The 27568-nt window shown below is 42.1% G+C and overlaps 1 protein-coding gene across 1 annotated transcript; it reads right to left on the minus strand.

Moving 5' to 3' along the window:
- Positions 1-19464: 19464 nt before the first annotated feature.
- LOC139767359 (uncharacterized) lies at positions 19465-20499 on the minus strand. The gene is made up of 2 exons (XM_071696684.1): positions 20381-20499; positions 19465-20185 (listed from the first exon to the last, which is right to left on the minus strand). The coding sequence occupies exons 1-2, from the start codon at positions 20381-20383 to the stop codon at positions 19679-19681; spliced, it is 510 nt and encodes a 169-aa protein (XP_071552785.1). The 5' UTR covers positions 20384-20499; the 3' UTR covers positions 19465-19678.
- Positions 20500-27568: the final 7069 nt, after the last annotated feature.

Genomic DNA, 27568 nt, shown 5'->3' on the forward strand with positions numbered 1-27568 from the left:
GCCACAGAGAATATCCCACGAACCACCTTACATCATCTTGATTAATTCTGTTTCTCTCAGGAAGACCATCAATTTGTTAATAGTACTCGAGTTGTCCCCGAGTACATTGACCATATCAAAAATGTTTTCCCTGTTGCAGTAGTCTATTAAATCTTCCTGTCTTGATTGAAGCTCTGGCATCGTAAGAGTAATTGTTCTTTTGTTAAGATAACTTGGCACTGATGACATGATGGTGGAAATCTTTTGCTAATATACGGCTTCATATGGATGATAAATGTACAGTTCATTCTGAGGCGGGCCACCACGACCTCTTCTCTTCTGTTCTTGCGGTATGAGGTCGGCCAGTCCGCCACTTCTTGCTCATATTTCCTATTGATTGTATGGTCAGTCCACTGACTCTGCCACAGAAGATAGACTGATCTCTTCCACAAGGAAAGGCAGGACCCCAGCTCCTGAAGGATCGGAACGACCTTCTCGAGTTTTGAGGTCGACTTCGCCAAGTTGTCTGCTTGCTCACTGTTGCCGTATATATTGCATTGACCCACCAGGAACCCACATCAAGGTGATATTTTCCTCACATGAATTAAGTTTATCAATAATATTGCCCTGTAATTCACAGGACTTTGTATATTCAGAGCCTATTGCTTTAACAGCAAAAACAGAATCTGAAAAAAAAAAATTTTTGCTTTATTGTGATTTGAATTAATTATATAGTCTATGGTTCGATCAATAGCAAACAACTCGGTGCAAAATACAGATGTATGGTTGGGCAAGCGGTATCTGAGGGCACACTCCATCGACCACACACTTGCACCCACACATTCGTCCGTCTTGGAGCCATCAGTGTAGAAGTCACCATGAGACAAGTGATCGATGGTGGCCTGACGAACATGCTGGTGTACCTCGCTCTCCGATGTACTGGCCTTTTTTGGCTTGGAAGCCAGCTCGTCTTAATGTTAATTTCTGAATCCTTCCAGGGAGGTAAGGAGATGTTAACCAGCGAGTCCACTTCATTTACTTTAATACTGGAGTTCTCATTGAGGAAGCGTATTCTGACGACCAGGGGCCTGACGCCTCTGTTGACGAGCTGTGAACATTCCAGAATGAGGCAACAGGTAATTGTATTGCCACGACAGGATCTCACGTCTTAGCCGGAGAGGAGGTACATGGGCCTCAACTTCCAATCGTGGAACTCTGGTACAGGTTAGGCCTCCAAGACACATTCGCAAACATTTGTTTTGTATCACATCCAACCTCCTCACGGTATACTCGCTCGCCGAAGCATACACCTGAGAGCCATGGTCTAACTCAGATCTAATCAGGAACTTATAAATCATTAATGAAGATTTTCTGTCTTCCCCCCAAGGAGGAGCCAGAAAGACATTTAAAAATATCTAATCTTTTACTGGAATTTGTTACTAAATGATCAACATGGCTTTTCCAATTAAGTCCTATATCAAAATTCAAGCCTAAGAATTTTACTGTATTTCGAAATGGAATCGTGTTGTTGTCTAAGTTAGAAGCAAATTCGGGATATCAGTTTTTCGGGTAAAGACAATTACGATACTTTTGTTGGGTGAAAACCTAAATCCCCAACGATGAACGGACTCAAACGCAGCTTAGACCCGCTCAGCCGAAAATTGTGCACAAGGCGGAGAGTGCCATAGCGCACAATCATCAGCATAAAGAGAGTATTGAAGATCTCGTGAGACGGAAGCTGGAGACAGAATACCATTAATCATAATATTGAATAAAGTTGGGCTAAGAACGCTGTCTTGCGGCACCCCCATTCTCTCAGACACATGTGTACGAATTGACATTGAGTGCTGTAACTTTCAGAGCAAAAGTTCTATCATTTGAAAAAAAAGATTTCTGATAAATATTGGTAAATAACATCTTAAACAAAAAGCATAAATTTGCTTAAAATTGCGTTTCGCCATGTCATGTCAAAGACAACCAAAAAACGTACTTTACTGAATGACTCTGAGATAGAATGTTCTAGGTGTATCAAATGATCCAATGTGCCTCTGTTACAACGGAAAGCACAATGTTGATCATTTAATAAACTCTTCAAATCTAACAAACACAAAAAGCAGCCTTCTGTTAACCATTTTCTCCATGACTTTACAAATGCATCTCGTGCGCGCAATAGGGCGAAACGAATTTACATTAGTAAAGCGTCCGGAGCCTTTTGGGATGGGGATGACTTGCGCAAAGTGCCATGAGTTTGGAAACGTTTCGAGACGTCCAAATCTCATTGTACAATGCTAACAACTTAGTCAGGTTAGCCTGACTAAGGTGCTGGATCATCCCGTAAGTGATCCCGCTGGGTCCAGGGCTCGAGCCTTTACAGGACTTGAGGGCAAGAAACTTCTTTAATCGTTAATATCATCAGTATCTTATGTGGCAAAGTCTGGTATTAGCAGCTCGGCCTGGCGCTTGTGGGGTAGGAAGCGCGGGTCGTAATTGGCCGAGCTGCTCGTTTCGGAGAATCTCCTGGCGAGTGTGTTCGCCATGTCCACCGTGTCGTCGATGATTTGATCTCGGTGGTGGATTTGCGGAGGAAGTGGCGGCTTGAATTTTCTTTTGATTTTATTGATTGTGGACCAGACTTGACTTACTGGTGTATCCTTGTTGACGATAGTGACAAAGCCGCGCCAGGCGTCTCGTTTGGCTTGCTTGATAATTCTTCTTGCCTGAGCCCTCGCACGTTTATATGCAATAAAGTTATTACATGAGGCTCGTTGTTGAAAATCCTTTATCTCCTATTGCGTTCACGCAGTGCATTCCGGCAATCTGGTGTCCACCAAGGAACTTATGCTTTGTGGAAATTATATAAGAGGGTGTTGATAGAGGGGATGAAGGCATGTACAGAGCATCAGACTGGAAAAGAGCAGTGGTTTCAGAAGTAGTAGAGGATGTGTGAATCAGTTGTTTGCTTTCAAGAATGTGTATAAGAAATACATAGAAAAGCAGATTGATTTGTGTATGGCATTTATGGATCTGGAAAAGACATATGATGAGGTTCATATAGATGCTTTGTGGAGGGTTTTAAGAGTATATACTGTGGGAGGTAAGTTGTTTGAAGCAGCGAAAAGTTTTCGCCAAGGCTGTAAGGCATGTGTACGAATAGGAAGAGAAGAGAGTGATTGGTTTCCAGTGAATGTCGCTCTGTGGCAGGGGTGTGTGATGTCCCCATTTTTGTTTAATTTGTTTATGGATGGGGTGGTTAGGTAAGTAAATGCAAGAGTTTTAGAGAGAGGGGCGAGTGTAGAGTCTGTTGTGGATGAGAAAGCCTTGGAAATGAGTCAGTTGTTGTTCGCCGGTGATACAGCTCTGGTGGCTGATTCGTGTGAGAAACTGCAGAGGTTGGTGACTGAGTTTGGAAAACTGTTTGAAAAGAGAAAGTTGAGAGTAAATGTGAATAAGAGCAAGTTTATTGGGTTCACTTGAGATGAGGGACAAGTTAATTGGGATGTAAGTTTTAATGGAGAAAAATTGGAGAAAATGAAATGTTTTAGATATCTGGGAGTGGACCTAGCAGCGGATGGAACCATGGAAGCGGAAGTGAGTCCCAGGGTGGGGGAAGGGGTTAAAGGTTCTGGGAGAGATGAAGAATGTGTGGAAGGAGAGAACGTTATCTCGGAAAGTAAAAATGGGTAAGTTTGAAGAAATAGTGGTTCCACCAATATCATATGGTTGCGAGGTTTAGGCTATACATAGGGTTGTACGGAGGAAGGTGGATGTTTTGGAAGTAAATGATTGAGAACACTATGTGGTGTGAGGTGGTTTGATCGAGTAAGTAATGAAAGGGTAAGAGAGATGTGTGGAAATGAAAAGAGTGTGGTTGAGAGAGAAGAACAGGGTGCGTTGAAATGGTTTCGACATATGGAGGAAATCAGTGAGGAAAGGTTGACAAAAAGGATATATGTGTCAGAGGTGGAGGGAGCAAAGAGAAGCGGAAGACCAAATTGGATGTGGAAGGATGGAGAGAAAAAGATATTGAGCGATCGGGGCCAGAACATGCTGGAGGGTGAAAGGCATTCAAGGAAGAGAGTGAATTGGAACGATGTGGTATACTAGGATCGACGTGTTGTCAATAGACTGAACCAGGGCATGTGAAGAGTCTTGGGCAAACAATGGAAAGGCCTCTGGGAATTTGATGTGGATAGGGAGTTGTGGTTTCGGTGCATTACACATGACAGCTAGAGACTGAGGTTGAACGATGCTGTTTCCCGTGGGGTCGGGTAGCGACAGGAATGGATGAATGGAAGCAAGTATGAATATGTACATGATGTATATGTGCGTATATGGGCGTATATATATATATATATAATATATATATATATATATATATATATATATATATATATATATATATATATACATTTATTATTTCTTTATTTTGCTTTGTCGCTGTCTCCCGCGTCTGCGAGGTAGCGCAAGGAAACAGACGAAAGAAATGGCCCAACCCACCCCGACACACAATGTATATACATACACGTCCACACACGCAAATATACATACCTATACATCTGAATGTACACATATATATACACACACAGACACATACATATATACCCATGCACACAATTCACACTGTCTGCCTTTATTCATTCCCATCGCCACCTCGCCACACATGGAATACCATCCCCCTCCCCCCTCATGTGTGCGAGGTAGCACTAGGAAAAGACAACAAAGGCCACATTCGTTCACACTCAGTCTCTAGCTGTCATGCAATAATGCCCGAAACCACAGCTCCCTTTCCACATCCAGGCCCCACATAACTTTCCATGGTTTACCCCAGACGCTTCACATGCCCTGATTCAATCCACTGACAGCACGTCAACCCAGGTATACCACATCCATCCAATTCACTCTATTCCTTGCACGCCTTTCACCCTCCTGCATGTTCAGGCCCCGATCACACAAAATCTTTTTCACTCCATCTTTCCACCTCCAATTTGGTATATATATATATATATATATATATATATATATATATATATATATATATATATATATATATATCATACAAAGCTCCAACAGCCAGGATCGAACCTGGGACCCCTTGTGCAAGAGGCAGGCATGCTAACCGCTAGGCTAAGGGACTGTATAATAGGAAACAACTATTCGAAATACTAAGTACTCGAATACCCTTCGTCTCACAATGGTGAGCACCGGGGTCTATCGGTTGTTTCCGAACAGAACATATAGCCAGCTGATAGCGTTTTACCGAACCTGACTGTACAACGCGGAGTTATATGAATACGAATAAAGTGTATATGAACGCGCACCTTCATAGAACATACAAAGCTCCAACAGCCAGGATCGAACCTGGGACCCCTTGTGCAAGAGGCAGGCATGCTAACTGCTAGGCTAAGGGACTGTATAATAGGAAACAACTATTCGAAATACTAAGGGGTCCCAGGTTCGATCCTGGCTGTTGGAGCTTTGTATGTTCTATGAAGGTGCGCGTTCATATACACTTTATTCGTATTCATATAACTCCGCGTTGTACAGTCAGGTTCGGTAAATCGCTATCAGCTGGCTATGTGTTCTGTTCCGAAACAACCGATAGACCCCGTTGCTCACCATTGTGAGACGAAGGGTATTCGAGTACTTAGTATTTCGAATAGTTGTTTCCTATTATACAGTCCCTTAGCCTAGCGGTTAGCATGCCTGCCTCTTGCACAAGGGGTCCCAGGTTCGATCCGGGCTGTTGGAGCTTTGTATGTTCTATGAAGGTGCGCGTTCATATACACTTTATTCATATATATATATATATATATATACATATATTAGTTATTTTATCCCTGGGGATAGGGGATGAAGAATACTTCCCACGTATTCCCTGCGTGTCGTAGAAGGCGACTAAAAGGGGAGGGAGCGGGAGGCTGGAAATCATCCCCTCTCATTTTTTGTTTTTTTTTCTAAAAGAAGGAACAGAGGGGGGCCAGGTGAGGATATTCCACAAAGGTCCAGTCCTCTGTTCTTAACGCTACCTCGCTAATGCGGGAAATGGCGGATGGTTTAAAAGAAAAAAAAGAATATATTAGTTATTTATCTTATTCATTATACTTAGTCACTGTCTCTCGTGTTAGCGAGGTAGCGCAAGGAAGCAGACGAAAGAAATAGCCCAACCCACCCACATACACATGTATACATATAAACGTCCACACACCCGCACATATACATACCTATACATTTCAACGTATACATACTTATACATACACAGACATAAACATATACACATATGCACATATTCACACCTAATGCCTTCATTCATACTCGTCGCCACCCCGAAATACATTAAAAACAGCCCCCCCCCCCCTCTCCCCGCGCGCGAGGTAGCGCTAGGAAAAGACAACAAAGGCCACATTCGTTCATACTGTCTCTAGCTGTCATGTGTAGTGCACCGAAACCACTGCTCCCTTTCCACATCCAGGCCCAACAAAACTTTCCATGGTTTACCCCAAACGCTGCACATCCCCTGGTTCAATCCATTGACAGCATGTCACATCGTTCCAATTCACTCTATTTCTTGCACGCCTTTCACCCTCCTGCATGTTCAGGCCCCGATAGCTCAAAATCTTTTTCACTCCATCCTTCTACCCCCAATTTGGTCTCCCACTTCTCCTCCTTCCCTCCATCTCTGACTTATATATCCTCTTTGTCAATCTTTCCTCACTCATTCTCTCCATGTGACCAAACCATTTCAATACAGCCTCTTGTGCTCTCTCTCTCTCTCTCTCTCTCTCTCTCTCTCTCTCTCTCTCTCTCTCTCTCTCTCTCTCTCTCTCTCTCTCTCTCTCTCTCTCTCTCTCTCTCTCTCTCTCTCTCTCAACCACACTATTTTCATTACCACACATCTCACTTAACCTTTCATTACTTGCTCGATGAAACCTCATCACACCACATATTATCCTCAAACATTTCATTTCCAATACATCCTCCCTCCTCCGCACAACCCTATCTACAGCCCATGCCTCGAAACCATATAACATTGTTGGAACCACTTTTCCTTCAAACATACCCATTTTTGATCTCCGAGATAACGTTCTCACCTTCCACATATTCTTCAATGCTCCAAGAACCTTCGCCCCCTCCCCTCACCATGTGACTCACTTCTGCTTCCATGGTTCCATTCGTTGCTAAATCCACTCCCAGATATCTAAAACACTGCACTTCCTCCAGTTTCTCTCCATTCAAACTTACCTCTTATTCAACTTGTCCCATAACTCTATTGAACTTAATTACCTTGCTCTTATTCACTTCACTTTCAGCTTTCTTCTTTCACACACTTTACCAAACTCATTCACTAACTTCCGCAGTTTTTCACTCGAATGAGCCACCAGTGCTGTATCATCAGCGAACAACAACCGACTCACATGCCAAGCGCTCTCATCCAGAACTGACAGTATACTTGCCACTCTCTCCAAAACTCTTGCATTCACCTCCCTAACAACCCTATCCAAAAACAATTTAGATAACCATAAAGCCATCACAGCACCCCTGCCACAAACCGACATTCACTGGGAGCCGAACACTTTCCTCTCTTCCTACTCGTACACATGCCTTACATCCTCGATAATAACTTTTCACTGCTTTTAGCAACTTACTTCACACACCATATAATCTTAATACCTTCCAAAAAGCATCTCTATCAAATCTATCATATGCTTTCTCCGGATCCATGCATACAAATCCTTCTGTTTTTCTAAGTATTTCTCACATACATTCTTTAAAGCAAACACCTGATCCACACATCCTCTACCACTTCTGAAACCACACTGCTCTTCCCCAATCTGATGCTCCGTACCTGTCTTTACCCTCTCAATCAATACCCTCCCATAAAATTTCCCAAGAATACTCAACAAACTTATACCTCTGTAATTTGAACACTCACCTTTATCCCCTTTGCCTTTGTACAATGGCACTATGCATGCATTCCGCCAATCCTCAGACACATCACCATGAGTCATACATACATTGAATATCCTTACCAACCAGTCAACAACACAGTTACCCCCTCTGTTAATAAATTCCAGTGCAATACCATCCGAACCTGCCGCCTTGCCGGTTTTCATCTTCCGCAAAAGCTTTCACCATCTCTTCTCTGTTTACCAAACTATTTTCCCTGGCCCTCTTACTTCGCACACCACCTCCACGAAAACACCCACTCTATCATCAAACACATTCAACAAACCTCCAAAATACTCACTCCATCTTCTCACTTCACCATTACTTGTTATTATCTCCCAATATGCCCCCTTCACCGATGTTTCTATTTGTTCTCTTGTCTTACGCACTTTATTTACCTCCTTCCAAAGCATCTTTTTATCCTCCCTAAAATCTAAAGATATCTTTTCACCCCAACTTGCCCTCATTTGCCCTCTTTTTCACCTCTTGCTCCTTTCTCTTGACCTACTGCCTCTTTCTTTGATACATCTCCCAGTCACTCGAACTCCTTCCCTGCAAAAATCGTCCAAACGCCTCTGTCTCCTCTTTCATGAACAATCTTACTTCTTCATCCCACCACTCAATACCTTTCTAATCTGCCCACCTCCCACCTTTCTCATGTCACACGCATCTTTTGCGCAAGCCATCACTGCTTCCCTAAATACATCCCATTCCTCCCCCACTCTCCTTACGTCATTTGCTCTCACCTTCTTCCATTTTGCACTCAATCTCTCCTGGTAATTCTCCACACAAGTCTCCTTTCCAAGCTCACTTACTCTCATCATTCTAGTTCCCCCAACGTTCTCTCTTCTTTTCTGAAAAACTCTACAAATCTTCACCTTCGCCTCCATAAGATAATGATCAGATATCCCTCCAGTTGCCCCTTTCAGCATATTAACATCCAAAAGCCTCTCTTTCACGCGCCTATCAATTAACACGTAATCCAATAACGCCCTCTGGCCACCTCTTCTACTTACATACGTATGCTTATGCTTATATATGTTTTAGGGGCAGCTGAGTGAGTAAAATAGCAACGGTGATGAACGAGAACGGGTTCTAGTGATGGGTGATTTGAATACAAAAGTGAGTAATGTGGCAGTTGAGGGTATATTTGATGTACATTCGGTGTTCATTGATGCAAATGGAAATGGAGAAGAGCTTGTGCATTTGTGTTCTGAAAAAGGGTTGGTGATTGGGAATACCAGATTTATAAATAAAGATATACATAAGTATACTTATGTAAGTAGGAAAGATGGCCAGAGGGCGTCATGGGATAATGTGTTAATTGATAGGAGTGTAAAAGAGAGACTTTTGGATGTTAATGTGCTGATAGGGGCAGCTGGAGGGATGTCTGATCACTATCTTGTGGAGGCGAAGGTGAAGATTTGTAAAGGTTTTCAGAAAAGATGAGAGAATGTTGGGGAGAAGAGAGTGGTGAGAGTAAGTGAGCTTGGAAAGAAGACTTGTTTGAGGAAATACCAGGAGAGATTAAGTGTAGAATGGCAAAAGGTGAGAGCAAATTACGTAAGGGGATGGAGGAGGAATGGCATGTATTTAGGGAAGCAGTGATGGCTTGCACAAAAGATGCTTGTGGCATGAGAATGGTGGGAGGTGGGCAGATTAAAAAGGGTAGTGAATGGTGGGATGAAGAAGTAAGATTGTTTGTGAAAGAGAAGAGAAAGGCGTTTTGACGATTTTTTGCAGGGAAGAAATATAGATGGCTGGTAAATGTATAAAAGAAAGCGGCAGGAGGTCAAGAGAATGGTGCAAGAGCTGAAAAAAGTGCAAAGGAGAGTTGGGGTGAGAGAGTATCATCAAATTTTGGGGAAGGAGGTAAAGTGCGTAAGACAAGAGAACAAATGGGGACATCGGTGAAAGGGGCAAATGGGGAGGTAATAACTAGTATTGATGAAGTGAGAAGGAGATGGAGTGAGTATTTTGAGGGTCTGTTGAATGTGTTTGATGATAGAGTGGCATATATAGGGTGTTTTGGTCGGGGTGGAGTACAAAGTGAGAGGGTCAGGGAGAATGGTTTGGTGAACAGAGAAGAGGCAGTGAAAGCTTTGCAGAAGATGAAAGCCGGAAAGGCGGCGTGTTTGGATGGTATTGCAGTGGAATTTATCAATAAAAGGGTGACTGTTGTTGATTGGTTGCTAAGGATATTCATTATATGTATGGATAATGGTGAAGTGCCTGAGGATTGGTGGAATGCATGCATAGTGCCACTGTACAAAGGCAAAGGTGATAACGATGAGAGCTAAAATTACAGAAACATAAGTATGTTGAGTATTCCTGGGAAATTATATGTAAGGGTATTGATTGAGAGGGTAAAGGCATGTACAGAGCATCAGACTGGGGAAGAGCAGTGTGGTTTCAGAAGTGGTAGAGGATGTGTGGATCAGGTGTTTGCTTTGAAGAATGTATGTGAAAAATACTCAGAAAAACAGATGAATTTGTATAAAGCATCTATGGATCTGGAGAAGGCATATGATAGAGTGGATAGAGATGCAGGGGTGCGTGATGTCTCCAGGGTTGTTTGATATAATTATGGATGGAGGTAGTTAGGGAGGTGAATGCAAGAGTTTTGGAGAGAGGGGCAAGTATGCAGTTTGTTGTGGATGAGAGGGCATGGGAAGTAAATCAGTTGTTGTTCACTGATGATACAGCGCTGGTGGCTGATTCGTGAGAGAAATTGCAGAAGTTGGTGACTGAGTTTGGTACAGCGTGTGAAAGAAGAAGGTTAAGAGTAAATGTGAATAAGAACAAGGTTTTTAGGTTCAGCATGGTTGAGGGACAAGTAAATTGGGAGGTAAGTTTGAATGGAGAAGAACTTTAGGAAGTGTTTCAGATTTCTGGAAGTGGACTTAGCAGCGGATGGAACCATGGAAGCGGAATTGAGTCACAGGGTGGGGAGGGGGCGAAGGTTCAGGAAGCGTTGAAAAATGTGTGGAAAGCGAGAACGTTGTCGCGGAGAGCAAAAATGGGTGATTGAAGGAACAGTGGTTCCAAAATATCATATGGTGGCGAGGCATGGGCTATACATAGGGTTGTGCGGAGGAGGAAATAAGATGTTTGAGGACAATATATGGTGTGAGATGGTTTGATCGAGTAAGTAATGAAGGGTAAGAAAGATGCGTGGTAATGAAAAGAGTGTGGTTGAGAGAGGAGAAGAGGCTGTGTTGAAATGGTTTGGTCACAAGGAGAGAATGAGTGAGGAAAGATTGACAAAGAGGATAAGGGGAACGAGGAGAAATGGGAGACCAAATTGGAGGTGGAAGGATGGAGAGAAAAAGATTTTCAATGATTGGGGCCTCAACATGCAAGAGGGTGAAAGGCGTACAAGGAATAGAGTGAATTGGAACGATGTGGTATACAGGGGCTGATGTGCTGTCATTGGATTGAACCAGGGCCTGTGAAGCGTCTGGGGTAAACCATGGAAAGTTTTGTCGGGCCTGGATGTGAAAAGGGAGCTGTGGTTTCCGTGTATCACACATGACAGCTAGAGACTGATTGTGAACGGATGTGGCCTTTGATGTCTTTTCCTAGCGCTACCTCGCTAATGCAGGAGACAACGACTAGGTCTGATGAATAAATACATGAATATATATATATATATATATATATATATATATATATATATATATATATATATATATATATATATATATATATATATATATATATATCATCGCTGATGATACATCTCTGGTGGCTGATTCATGTGAGAAGCTGCAGAAGCTGGTGACTGAGTTTGGTAAAATGTGTGAAAGAAGAAAGCTGAAAGTAAATGTGAATAAGAGCAAGGTTATTAGGTACAGTAGGGTTGAGGGACAAGTCAATTGGGAGGTAAGTTTGAATGGAGAAAAACTGGAGGAAGTGAAGTGTTTTAGATATCTGGGAGTGGATTTGGCAGCCGACGGAACCATGGAAGCGGAAGTGAATCATAGGATGGGGGAGGGAGCGAAAGTTCTGGGAGCGTTGAAGAATGTGTGGAAGTCGAGAACATTATCTCAGAAAGCAAAAATGGGTATGTTTAGAGGAATAGTGGTTCCAAAAATGTTATATGGTTGCGAGGCGTGGGCTATAGATAGAGTTGTGCGGAGGAGGGTGGGTGTGCTGGAAATGAGATGTTTGCGGACAATATGTGGTATGAGGTGGTTTCATCGAGTAAGTAATGAAAGGGTCGGAGAGAGATGTGTGGAAATGAAAAGAGTGTGGTTGAGAGAGCAGAAGAGGGTGTTTTGAAATGGTTTGGTCACATGGAGAGAATAAGTGAAAAAAGATTGACAAAGTGGATATATATGTCAGAGGTGGAGGGAACGAGGAGAAGTGGGAGACCAAATTTTAGGTGGAAAGATGAAGTGAAGAAGATTTTGAGTGATCGGGGCTTAACATGCAGGAGGGTGAAAGTCATGCAAGGAATAGAGTGAATTGGAACGATGTGTAGTATACCGGTGTCGACGTGCTGTCAATGGATTGAGCCGGGGCATGTGAAGCGTCTGGGATAAACCATAGAAAGTTCTGTGGGGCCTGGATGTGGAAAGGAAGCTGTGGTTTCGGTGCATAATACATGACAGCTAGAGACTGAGTATGAACGAATGTGGCCTTTGTTGTCTTTTCCTAGCGCTACCTCGCTCACATGCGGGGGGAGGGGGTTGTTATTTCATGTGTGTTGGGGTGGCGATGGGAATGAATAAAGGTAGACAGTATGAATTATGTACATGTGTATATATGTATATGACTGCATGTGTATATACATATATATATATATATATATATATATATATATATATATATATATATATATATATATATATATATATATATATATATATATATATATATATATATATATGTATATATATATATATATATATATATATATATATATATATATATATATATATATATGTATATATATATATATATATATATATATATATCTTTTTCTTTCATACTATTCGCCATTTCCCGCATTAGCGAGGTAGCGTTGAGAACAGAGGACTAGGCCCTTGAGGGAATATCCTCACCTGGGCCCCTTCTCTGTTCCCTCTTTTGGAAAATTAAAAAAAAAAAAAAAAAAAAAAAAAAAAAGTGAGAGGGGAGGATTTCCAGCCCCCCGCTCCCTCCCCTTTTAGTCGCCTTCTACGACACGCAGGGAATACGTGGGAAGTATTCTTTCTCCCCTATCCCCAGGGATAATATATATATATATATATATATATATATATATATATATATATATATATATATATATATATATATATATTTATATATATATATATATATATATATATAAATATATATATATATATATATATATATATATATATATATATATATATATATATATATATATATATATATATATATATATATATATATATATATATATATATATATATATGTGCGTTGAAACGTATGGGCATGTATATGTGCGTGTATATATATATATATATATATATATATATATATATATATATATATATATCTTTCTTTCTTCTTTTAAACTATTCGCCATTTCCCGCTTTAGCGAGGTAGCGTTAAGAACAGAGGACTGGGCCTTTATATATATATATATATATATATATATATATATATATATATATATATATATATATATATATATATATATATGCATGTATATGTATGTATACGTTGAAGTATATATGTATGTATATATGGGTGAACGGGCGTTTAGGTACATATATATGTATGGTATGTTAGTGGTTTGGCCATTCTTCGTCTGTTTCTAGGTACCCATCTTGTTGATCATTACTTAGGGTTGTAAGAACAGTTAGGTTGACTGTGGACCGACTACCGTCACCAGGATTCGAGCATATATGCTCGATCCTGGACGGCCCATGAATGCGTCACACTCAGGAACGCTAACGGATTGTTTTGTCGAAGTTAGTTGGGATGTTGCTATATCTTGTAGTGGCAGTCTAAGTCCCTACGCAAACTGAAGGAACCTTCAAGTGCTGAGGAATATGTTACCATTAATTAAACTTTAGTACACAGAAACTGATACAGTGTTAGATCATTTACATGGTACAACAGTATATCAGCTCATGCTCAGCAAAGTGCATGAGCATAATGAAAAGACTATCACAACCACCCGGTATGGGTGATGATTGTTATGTGGACATAGTAAGAGAGAATGTGCAAGACAAAGATACATCAGCACTTGAGAACCAGATTGTACAAAACAAAGATATCACATAGAAGTAAGGAACCTAGGATAATTGTTAAAGTGGCCACAGTAATGTAGAATGTACGATACAATGATACATCTTAACATGAAAAAAAGTTCATGTACAATGAAGGAGCCGAGGATAATTGAGGAAGAATCGGGAATTCGGTCTACGTCACTTGCGGTGGCTTGGATTTGGCAAAACACTATGACGTCATGGATGACAATATGATCTCTGGAAGCTCCGCCCAGCAACTGGTATTCCCTTCCGACGGCTTACGGTGCGTCAGGTATATAAACTCTGCCCAGCTGCACCTGCCTCACAGTACACTCCAGACCCTCCCAAGATGGTAAGCTAGGCTACATCAGATCTTAATATCCCAGATTTCTTCAAACAATTGTTCTTACTGTGTTTTGTAACAAAGTTCACTGGAGTTCCAAACAAAATATCCGATAATGAAGAACCTTTATATATATCCGGCGCAACTATAAGTATCTATGTAATTCAACAAACGATCTTCAGTCACGGTTCTCATGTATTTCAGGCAGCAAGTGGTAACTGTGTGGTGGTGGCGCTACTGGTGGCCTTCCTGGCCGCCGCCACACTCGCCGACAGCCCCAGGCGTGGCTCTCACAGGGGCAGACCTGGTGGTCGTCGTGGGCTAGCATTGGGCGCCCTTGGTAGTATCGGTGCTGGACTGGGTATCAACCTTGGCTTGGGTCTGGGTCATGGCAATGGTCATGGTGGTGGTTTTGATCATGACCATGACTATGATTATGGATCAGGCTCGAGCAGTGGCAGCTGCCGCTACTGGTGCAGGACTCCCACACGTCAATATTACTGCTGTGAGGGCGGTGATGAACCCTCGTCCCATCCTACAGTCAAGCCCGGCCGGTGCCCGCCCGTCCGTCCCCAGTGTCCCCGAGTCGGTGTTTCCTTCCGTCCCCCTACAACCTGCAGCCACGACTCCAAGTGTCCCGGCTCTGAGAAGTGCTGTTACGACACCTGTCTCGGGCACCACACCTGCAAGCCACCCACAGGCTACTATTAGCTGGCCATATTTCTCTCACAGCCTCCACCAACGACTCCAAGTGCTCCGGCGCTGATGACAGGTGTTCTTGTAGCGACCATTTTCACAAATACATCAAGTCATGAAGTTAACTAATTCATCCGGTGTCATGAATCATATGATTACATTTTAGGAAACCATAAAAGTATCTAATGTAAATTGTGTATAGAATATAGAATAAATGAATTATAAAGAATGCTCTATGCTTTATACCCTGTCTGAGGCACAAAGTGCACATGAGAACCTTACGTCAGCAACACATGGACACATGTGGCAAGATTTATGAAGTTGCTGATGGTGAGGGTGGACACGTGCCTCTTGTTGCCACATCTTCGTACTACATGTTACCCCCAGTACGGCACCAGGAGCTCACCAGTTGCCTGCTGTCACGACGGACTCCTGACTGTATGACTGACGACCCTGAAGGAAAAGGTCCACTGTCTTCTCCGGCCGGCGGTTAAGTCGATGGTTACCATACGGACACCTGTGAGGTCTATCAAACACCTTTTGTTTATTCTGTGATCCTTTTGCGGAGAATTTCTCTTTTGTGCTCGGTCGCTAAATCATTTCTGTATCACAGCCAGACTCATGGGATATTCAATATTGACATATTTACAATGGAAAGGATTGATAACCATAAGCATTTACATACATCATTAACTAATTCTGTTTACACTAATAATACCAACTGAAAGGGAGACAACTCATTTTGCGTGCTTCACATTGTGGTAAATTAGCCATTTACAGATCTGTGATTCGAGGGCGTCCGAACGACCAGGAAAGCTTAACTACCAGTAAAGCTTAAGAGCAAGTTACTGCAGCATTCTAGTGACAGTCCTGAAGTAAAACGGTTGAAGTTCAATTGCAACCAGCAACAGTTGAGGAGTTCCTATTCTCCTTGTTTGGTACAAATGCCCAACAAACACGTCAGATTAAGTCCAGGTAGCCAGTATAGGGAGGTCCACCAGCTTACATCCTCAACAACTTATGTTCTGGGAATTACACTGAATGCTTAACCGGACACAACAGTTGTACCTCACGGGAGTGGAATCAGGGATGGATTAGCCTTTTAGTTCTTGGTGAGGAGCCGCGGTCACCAGCCATGAAACAATATTCAGTAGAATGTAACGTAATTCTCCAAGAACAGTTGAAGTCTGTCGCACTTTTCTGTCTCTTAGAAGGCGTGCTGGGGCCTCATGATTCTCATTCCTCACAGTCCTTCAGCCGAAAACCTGGGTGAAACAGAAACTAGTAAGCTCTGGAAAATAAGCACCTTACTGCAATGCGTCAGATGTTTAGCGCGATAAGCCATCTAACCTCACACTATACGTGTGTACTCTTACTTGTTCCAAATCTATATATTTTCCTGGTCTGTAACTTCACGTTACATCAGAATTTAGCTTATCGGTACCAGTCAAGATGGCCAGTTTTTAACGTTATGTTAACATTATCTCGTAGAGTTTAGATAAACATGGAGATAGTGGATCAAATGTGGGTGATATGGCAGTTGAAGGTGTAACGAGGAGGTATAGTGTACCTGGTGTATATGATAGTGAGGAACAGCTCGTCGAGTTGTGCTGAGAATGGATTCATAATTCTGAATACTTGGTTTATGATAACACGTAGATCAATCTGAACAATAATACTATTGCGCGACCGAGAGTCGAACCTGAGCTGCCGAGAACAGTTTGGGCGGCCAGTCTCACCTTACAGCCCCCAGTGTGTGGGCGGGAATCCCAGAGCTGTTTTCCAGCAGGTCAGATTTTGATTTGTGCCAATATCACCAGCAAATCTATTATGCCGTCTGTGCTTATCCTGTGAGCGGTAACGCAAAAGGATTCCAAAGGACACAAAAGGGTCTCTGTCAGACCCCCAGTGGGTTTATATGATTATAGAAATTCTTACGAAATTGGTTCATTTACATAATCTTCATTACATACATTACTTAGTCTTTCACATGGGAGGTTTTACCCACTAGTTGCAAAAAGTAAATACATTCTTAGAATTTCAGGTAAGAAAGGTGTTGTGACGAGGGCTCTATTTTTCACATTCTGAGACATAGTGTTCTACTTTGTGTCCAGATCTTTGGCCATAACTTTTGCAATTCACTATTAACATCTCCATCTAGGCTTTGACGCCAATAGTACCTATGGTCTAGCAATTACAATATCATATAATCCGTTTATCTCATTTTTATTTCTATGAACCTGTTGTACTATACACATTGCACTGTGATGGAAAATGTTTCTTAACTTGTCTATCTATTTCAAAGAGGTCAGTTAGTTCCTTTCTAACCACAGTTTTAAGATTTCTGATTGACAAACTAATGTTATTTTCAAGAGCTTCTATACTAAGTGCAAGTTTGACTAAAGCATCAACTTTGTCATGCCCACAGAGGCCTATATGAGGGAGAATCGAGATCAATTTGAAGTTAATCCTTGATCAATTATGTTTGAATATGCCTCTGGCTTCAGAGGCTAGGATATTGATTTGATTTGTGCCGGTGTCCCCGGCAAATTTTATTGTGCACCCCAAGTTCATCCTTTGAGCGGTAGTGAAAAAGGATTATGGAGGTCAGACCCCAGTGGATTGATTGATTTTACATGGGATGTTATAAAGTTGATTCATTAGACCGACTTCATTATAAACATGACATAGTTTCATATGATCATTTTCCCAACTAGATGCAAAAAGTGGATACAAAGTTAGAATTTCAGGAATCTTATTAGTAACAACAAGGTGTTGTGACATTTCTTGCAGGGATTTTTTAGACCAACTAAACTGAAAATTGATGGAAAACCCTTCGACTATGCTTCCTCCTTTTGATATCTTAGAGCCTCAGTCTCACGTACTGCAGCTGGTGTGCAGAAACTAAATCAAGAATGTGCAGATAGACCCAAAGTTCTGAGAGTTGTTATGGACCAGAAGAGACAGGTTTTGTCCCATCGGCTGTCCACTGATACACTGTCCGCCTGCTGCTCTCTGTAGAACGAATCTTGATTGAATCCTCCGTAGATCTATAACAACATGGGTAACTCTGTTCAGAATGGGATGAGGTTTTGATCTTAGATTATAGGGGCAGGACATAGGGAAGTTTGAGCTGGTATCTCATCGTAAATTTTATTCTGAGAGACTTCAGGTCCTTTTTGCTTCCATGCTCACCAGGTCATCTGGGCTTCGGCTGAAGGACTGTGAGGAATCAGAACAATGGGGTTAGGTCTACCTTCCAAGATACTAAAATTGCGACACACTTCATTCGTTCCTAGAGTTTCCTCCTGGTGTTGATTAAACAGTATCTCCTGTTTAATGACAGTCACCAATCAGGTACAATTAAGGGGCTAATCTATCACTGATCCCATTCACATGAGGCACTGCTGTAGTGATTGACCGAGCTTTTAGTGTAAATCCGAGAATTCCCGTTGATGAGGATGTAAGATGGTGAGGTTCACCCAAGTTGGCCACCTGGACTTAAACTGACGTGGTTGTTAGGCTTTTATTCCAAACAGACAGTATAGGAACCCCTCAACCATTGCTGGTCACGATTGATTTTCAAGCGTTCACCTTCAGAATTGTGGCACTAGGAGGATCTCCGTAGAATGCTACATTAACGTGTTCTTAAGCTTTGCTCCGGTGTGCATGATGTAGACACACGGAATAACCAACGCGTTTGCCACAACCGGAAACACGTATAAGTCGAAGTCTCCTGTTTGAGATGTGATTAATAGCGTCGTAAAAGTAGTTAATGTTGTTTCTGAATGTTTTGCGGTATCATTCTTACCACTATAAATAAGTCCCTGTATAGCAGTCCGTGAGTATGGCTCGTACAAAAAGAATCAGGCGACCGAACACAAAAGACAGACAGCAGGCAAGGTTCACACAAAGCAGAACTTTGTAATCTAGAAGACTGTCCCCAGTGAGTAGCCTATCGTGTGTTACAGACACATCATACACTGTAATTAAGTAGAAATCTCTGGTATCTACAGCTTTTCCAGAAGACAGTGGACCTTTTCCTTCAGGGTCGTCAGTCATACAGTCAGGAGTCCGTCGTGACAGCAGGCAACTGGTGAGTCCTGGTGCCGTACTGGGGGTAACATGTAGTACGAAGACGTGGCAACAAGAGGCACGTGTCCACCCTCACCATCAGCAACTTCATAAATCTTGCCACATGTGTCCATGTGTTGCTGACGTAAGGTTCTCATGTGCACTTTGTGCCTCAGGCAGGGTATAAAGCATAGAGCATTCTTTATAATTCATTTATTCTATATTCTATACACAATTTACATTAGATACTTTTATGGTTTCCTAAAATGTAATCATATGATTCATGACACCGGATGAATTAGTTAACTTCATGACTTGATGTATTTGTGAAAATGGTCGCTACAAGAACACCTGTCATCAGCGCCGGAGCACTTGGAGTCGTTGGTGGAGGCTGTGAGAGAAATATGGCCAGCTAATAGTAGCCTGTGGGTGGCTTGCAGGTGTGGTGCCCGAGACAGGTGTCGTAACAGCACTTCTCAGAGCCGGGACACTTGGAGTCGTGGCTGCAGGTTGTAGGGGGACGGAAGGAAACACCGACTCGGGGACACTGGGGACGGACGGGCGGGCACCGGCCGGGCTTGACTGTAGGATGGGACGAGGGTTCATCACCGCCCTCACAGCAGTAATATTGACGTGTGGGAGTCCTGCACCAGTAGCGGCAGCTGCCACTGCTCGAGCCTGTTCCATAATCATAGTCATGGTCATGACCCAAACCACCACCATGACCATTGCCATGACCCAGACCCAAGCCAAGGTTGATACCCAGTCCAGCACCGATACTACCAAGGGCGCCCAATGCTAGCCCACGACGACCACCAGGTCTGCCCCTGTGAGAGCCACGCCTGGGGCTGTCGGCGAGTGTGGCGGCGGCCAGGAAGGCCACCAGTAGCGCCACCACCACACAGTTACCACTTGCTGCCTGAAATACATGAGAACCGTGACTGAAGATCGTTTGTTGAATTACATAGATACTTATAGTTGCGCCGGATATATATAAAGGTTCTTCATTATCGGATGTTTTGTTTGGAACACCAGTGAACTTTGTTACAAAACACAGTAAGAACAATTGTTTGAAGAAATCTGGGTTATTAAGATCTGATGTAGCCCAGCTTACCATCTTGGGAGGGTCTGGAGTGTACTGTGAGGCAGGTGCAGCTGGGCAGAGTTTATATACCTGACGCACCGTAAGCCGTCGGAAGGGAATACCAGTTGCTGGGCGGAGCTTCCAGAGATCATGTTGTCATTCATGACGTCATAGTGTTTTGCCACATCCATATTCCTCTGCAACTGAAGGTTCCTTCATTTTGTAGAGGGAATTGGACTGCTAGTGCAGTACATGCAACATCCGTATATGTATACATATATATGGGAGAAAGAATTCTACCTCCGTATTCCCCGAGTGTCGTAGAAGCTGACTAAAGGAATCAGGAGCAGTAGTCTGGAAACCCTTCCCTTCTTTTATTTCTAAAAAGAGGAAACAGAAGGAATCAAGCGGGAAGTGCTCATCCTCCCGATGGCTCAGATTGGGGTGTCAGAATGCTTGTGGATGTAACCAATATGAGAAGAGAGGAGATATATGTAGAATGTTTGAGGAAAGAAACTTGGATATTCTGGCTCTGAGCAAAACGAAGCGCAAGGGTAAAGGAGAAGAATATTTTGGAAATGTCTTAGCACTAAAGTAAGGGGTTGGTGAGAAGACAAGAGCAAAGGAAGGAGTTGCACTACTCCTGAAGCAGGAATTGTGGGAGTGTGATAGTGTAAGAGAGTAGATTGTAGATAAACGTGGGTAAAACTGAAAGTAGATGGCGAGAGATGGATGATTATTGGTGTTTATGCACCTGGCCATGAGAAGGAAGATCCTGAGAGGCAAGTGTTCTGGGAGCAGTTGAGTGTGTCAGCAGTTTTGGTGCACAAAACCGGGCATTACTGATGGGTGATTTAAATACGAAGGTGAGTAATGTGTCAGTTGAGGGTATAATTGGTGTGCATGGGGTATTCAGTGTTATGAATGGAGATGGTGAAGAGGCTGTGGAGTTGTGCTGAAAAAAAGACTTGATTGAGAAGACTTGGTCTAAATAGATATATACACAAGCGTACGTATGAGAGTAGGGTAGTCAGCAGGCATTATTAGATGACGTATTAATTGATAGGCGTGTAAAAGAGACTTTAAGATGTAAATGGGCTGATACGGGCAGCAGGTATGATGTCTGATTACCATCTTGTGAAGGAGGTGAAGATTGTAGAGGTTTTCGAAACAGAGGTGACAATGTTGGAGAGAAGAGAGTGGTGAGAGTAAGTGAGCTTAGAAAAGAGACTTGTGGGAAGAAAATATCAGGAGGGATTGTGTGTAAAATGACAAAAAGTGAGGCAAATGAAGTGAGGGGAGTGGATGAGAAGTGGGAGGTATTTAGGAAAGTAGTGATGGCATGTGCAAGAGATGCATGCGGCATGCGAAAAATGGGAGGTGAGCAGATTAGAATGGGTAGTGAGTGGTGAGATGAAGAAGTAAAATTGCTAGTGAAAGAGAAAGGAGATGTGTTTGGGTGGTACTTACAAGGAAGGAGTGCAAATGATTGGGAGATATATAAGAGAAAGCGGCAGGAGGTCAAGAGGAAGGTGCAAGGATTGGAAACGTAGGCAAATGAGAGTTGAGGTGAGAGAGTATCCTAAAACCTTAGGGAGAATAACAAAATACTTTGGAAGGAGGTAAATAATGTGCGGAAGACAAGAGAGCAAATGGGAACCTCGGTGAAGGGCGCAAAAGGGGAAACGATAACAGATAGTGAGAAGGAGATGGAGTGAGTATTCTGAATGGTTGCTAAATGTGTTTGATGATAGAGTGACAGATGTAGGGTGTTTAGGTGGGGTGGTATGCGAAGTGAGGGAGTGAGGGACAGTGCTTTGATGAAGAGAGGTGGCAAAATACCTGCGGTAGATAAAATCTGGCAAGGCGACGGGAGTGGATGGTATTGCAGTTGATTTATTAAGGAAGTGGGTGACTGTGTTGTTGATCGGTTGGCAAGGATGATGAAGTGCCTGAGGAATGAAGGAATGCATGCATAGTGCCACTGTACAAAGGCAAAGGAGATAAAGTTGAGTCTTCAAACTAGAAGCGTAAGTTTGCAGAGTATACTTGGAAAATTATATGGAGGGGCATTGATTGAGAGGGTAAAGGCACGTACAGAGCATCATATTGTGAAGGAGCGGTGTGGTTTCAGAATTAGTAGAGTATGTCTGGATCAGTTGTTTGCTTTGAAGAATGTGCGTGAGAAATACTTACTTACTTGGATTTACTTACTTGGATTTGCATGTGGCATTAATGGATCTGGAGAAGAGTTGATAGAGATGCATATAGAGATGCTTTGCGGAAGGTCTTAAGAAGAAAAGGAGAGGGAGGTAAGCTGCTAGAACCAGTGAGAAGCTTTTATCAAAGATGTAAGGCATGTGTACGAGTAAGAAGAGAGGAGAGTGATTCGTTCCCAGTGACGGTCGGTCTGCAGCAGGGTTGTGATGTCTCCATGCATGTTTAATTTGTCTATGGATGGTTGGGTGAGGGAGATAAATGCAAGGGTCTTGGAGAGAGGGACGAGTATGCAGTCTGTTGGGGATGAAAGGGCCTGAGAAGTGAGTCAGTTGTTGTTCGCTGATGATACAGCGATGATGGCTGATTCGATTGAGAAACTGCAGAGTTGGTGACAGTTTGGAAATTTGTGTGAAAGGAGAAAATTGAGGGTAAATGTGAATAAGAGCAAGGTTATTAGGTTCAGCAGGGTTGAGGGACAAGTCAGTTTGGATGTAAGTTTAAATGGGTAAAAATTGGAGGAAGTGAAGTGTCTTAGATATCTGGGAACGGACTTAGCAGCGAATGGAACTATGGAAGCGGAAGTGAATCATAGGGTGGGGAAGGGGGCGAAGTTCTGAAAGCGATGAAAAATGTGTGGGAAGAGATAGAGTTTTCTTGGAGAGTAAAAATAGACATGTTTGAATGAATAGTAGTTCAAACAGTACTATATGGTTGGGAGGTATGGACTATAGATAAAGTTATGCGGAGGAGGGTGGATGTGTTGGAAATGAAATGTTTGAGGACAATATGTGGTGTAAGGTGGTTTGATGGAGTATGTAATGAAAGGATAAGAGAGATGCGTTGTAATAAAGAGAGTGTGGTTGAGAGAGCAGAAGAGGATGTGTTGAAAAGGTTTGGTCATACGGAGAGAATGAGTGAGGAAAGGTTAACAAAGAAGATATTTGTGTCAGAGATCGAGGGTAGAACATAAGATGGAGGCCAAATTGGAGGTGGAATGATGGAGTGGAAAAGATTTTAAGCGATCGGTGGCCTGACCATGCTGGAGGGTGAAAGGCGCGCACGGAATAGAGTGAATTGTAACGAAGTGGTATATATATATATATATATATATATATATATATATATATATATATATATATATATATATATATATATATATATATATATATATATATATATATATATATATATAGGAAGTAAAGTGTTTTAGATATCTGGGAGTGGATCTGGCAGCGGATGGAACCATGGAAGCGGAAGTGGATCATAGGGTGGGGGAGGGGGCGAAAATCCTGGGAGCCTTGAAGAATGTGTGGAAGTCGAGAACATTATCTCGGAAAGCTAAAATGGGCATGTTTGAAGGAATAGTGGTTCCAACAATGTTGTATGGTTGCGAGGCGTGGGCTATGGATGGAGTTGTGCGCAGGAGGGTGGATGTGCTGGAAATGAGATGTTTGAGGACAATGTGTGGTGTGAGGTGGTTTGATCGAGTAAGTAACGTAAGGGTAAGAGAGATGTGTGGAAATAAAAAGAGCGTGGTTGAGAGAGCAGAAGAGGGTGTTTTGAAATGGTTTGGTCACATGGAGAGAATGAGTGAGGAAAGATTGACCAAGAGGATATATGTGTCGGAGGTGGAGGGAACGAGGAGAAGAGGGAGACCAAATTGGAGGTGGAAAGATGGAGTGAAAAAGATTTTGTGTGATCGGGGCCTGAACATGCAGGAGGGTGAAAGGAGGGCAAGGAATAGAGTGAATTGGAGCGATGTGGTATACCGGGGTTGACGTGCTGTCAGTGGATTGAATCAAGGCATGTGAAGCGTCTTGGGTAAACCATGGAAAGCTGTGTAGGTATGTATATTTGCGTGTGTGGACGTATGTATATACATGTGTATGGGGGTGGGTTGGGCCATTTCTTTCGTCTGTTTCCTTGCGCTACCTCGCAAACGCGGGAGACAGCGACAAAGCAAAAAAAAAAAAAAATATATATATATTCATACTATTCGTCATTTCCCGCATTTGCGATGTAGCGTTAAGAACAGAGGACTGAGCCTTTAAGGGAATATCCTCGCTTGGCTCCCTTCTGTGTTCCTCTTTTAGAAAATTAAAAAACGAGAGGGGAGGATTTCAAGCCTCCCGCTCCTTCCCCTTTTAATCGCCTTCTACGAAAGGTTCACATTTTGCCCGTGATCAAGTATATTCCTAAGAGTCCACAGGGAAAATGAAACACGATAAGCTCCCAATTGCACTTTCGTGTAATAATCACATCATCAAGGGAGACACAAGAGAGAAATATAACAGTCACTTGATATACAACGAAGAGACGTAGCGAGGACGCCATTTGGTAAACATGCGATTGTTACATATATATATATATATATATATATATATATATATATATATATATATATATATATATATATATATATATATATATATATATATATATCTTTTCTTTTCTTTCATACTATTCGCCATTTCCCGCATTAGTGAGGTAGCGTTAAGAACAGAGGACTGGGCCTTAGAGGGAATATCCTCACCTGGCCCCCTTCTCTGTTCCTTCTTTTGGAAAATTAAAAAAAAAAAAAAAAAAAAAACGAGAGGGGAGGATTTCCTGCCACCCGCTCCCTCCCCTTTTAGTCGCCTTCTACGACACGCAGGGAATACGTGGGAAGTATTCTTTCTCCCCTAACCCCAGGGATAATATATATATATATATATATATATATATATATATATATATATATATATATATATATATATATATATATATATATATATATATATATATATATATATATACACACATGTACATAATTCATACTGTCTGCCCTTATTCATTCCCGTCGCCACCCCGCCACATAATGAAATACCAGCCCCCCTCCCCCCCTCATGTGCGCGAGGTAGCGCTAGGAAAAGACAACAAAGGCCCCATTCGTTCACACTCAGTCTCTAGCTGTCATGCAATAATGCCCGAAACCACAGCTCCCTTTCCACATCCAGGCCACACAAAACTTTCCGTGGTTTACCCCTGACGCTTCATATGCCCTGGTTCAATCCGTTGACAGCACGTCGACCCCGGTATACCACATCGTTCCAATTCACTCTATTCCTTGTACACCTTTCACCCTCCTGCATGTTCAGGCCCCGATCACTCAAAATCTTTTTCACTCCATCTTTCCACCTCCAATTTGGTCTCCCACTTCTCCTCGTTCCCTCGACACCTCTGACACATATATCCTCTTGGTCAATCTTTCCTCACTCATTCTGTCCATGTGACCAGACCATTTCAAAATACCCTCTTCCTCTCTCTCAACCACACTCTTTTTATTACCACACATCTCTCTTACCCTTTCATTACTTACTTGATCAAACCGCCTCACAACACATATTGTCCTCAAACATATCATTTTCAGCACATCCACCCACCTCCGCACAACTCTATCTATACTATAGCCCACGCCTCGCAACCATATATCATTGTTGGAACCACTATTCCCTCAAACATACCAATTTTTTCTTTCCAAGGTAACGCTCTCGACTTCCACACATTTTTCAACGCTTCCAGAACTTTCGCCTCCTCCCCCATCTACAATGCCTTCCAGGCCACTCTATCATAAGCCATTGTTTTCCGAGTTTTCCGAGAGTGTCACGGTGTAAATAACCGCTCGCTAAAGTCCAAACGACATGACTCAAACGAAACATTGTTTGCTGATTCACGTAATATCAACACCGATAGATAACCACCTTCTTTGTGATTAGGCTTTGTAAGGCATGTAAGGATGCTGGAAGTGCTTAAGCCTCATCTGTGATGTTCTTCGAGTGTACAGTACTCCACCCACAAGAGAGTAAATGACCAGTGAGTGTCTGCTGGTCTACGGTTGTTACTGTGATGACAGCGACAAAGTATGATAAATAAATAAGATATATATATATATATATATATATATATATATATATATATATATATATATATATATATATATATATATATATATATATACATATATATATATATATATATATATATATTTATATTTATTATACTTTGTCGCTGTCTCCCGCGTTTGCGAGGTAGCGCAAGGAAACAGACGAAAGAAATGGCCCAACCCACCCCCCATACACATGTATATACATACGTCCACACACGCAAATATACATACCTACACAGCTTTCCATGGTTTACCCCAGACGCTTCACATGCCCTGATTCAATCCACTGACAGCACGTCAACCCCGGTATACCACATCGCTCCAATTCACTCTATTCCTTGCCCTCCTTTCACCCTCCTGCATGTTCAGGCCCCGATCACACAAAATCTTTTTCACTCCATCTTTCCACCTCCAGTTTGGTCTCCCTCTTCTCCTCGTTCCCTCCACCTCCGACACATATATCCTCTTGGTCAATCTTTCCTCACTCATTCTCTCCATGTGCCCAAACCACTTCAAAACACCCTCTTCTGCTCTCTCAACCACGCTCTTTTTATTTCCACACATCTCTCTTACCCTTACGTTACTCACTCGATCAAACCACCTCACACCACACATTGTCCTCAAACATCTCATTTCCAGCACATCCATCCTCCATATATATATATATATATATATATATATATATATATATATATATATATATATATATATATGTATATATATATTTCTTTTTCTTTCAAACTATTCGCTATTTCCCGCGTTAGCGAGGTAGCGTTAAGAACAGAGGACTGGGCCTTTGAGGGAATATCCTCACCTGGCCCCCTTCTCTGTTCCTTCTTTTGGAAAATAAATTTACATATATATTTATATATATATATATATATATATATATATATATATATATATATATATATATATATATATATACATATATGTGTGTGTGTGTGTGTGTGTATGTGTAACTAATGGACTCCTTTGCATTGGCAAAGACCAGTGTCTGTCAAGCAAAGGATAACATAACTTCTGTCAAGGAATCCCAGGACCATTGTGTTAGGATAGTAGTGCAGAGGGCG

This window comes from Panulirus ornatus, chromosome 59 (assembly GCF_036320965.1).
Source record: "Panulirus ornatus isolate Po-2019 chromosome 59, ASM3632096v1, whole genome shotgun sequence".
Lineage (NCBI taxonomy): Eukaryota > Metazoa > Arthropoda > Malacostraca > Decapoda > Palinuridae > Panulirus > Panulirus ornatus.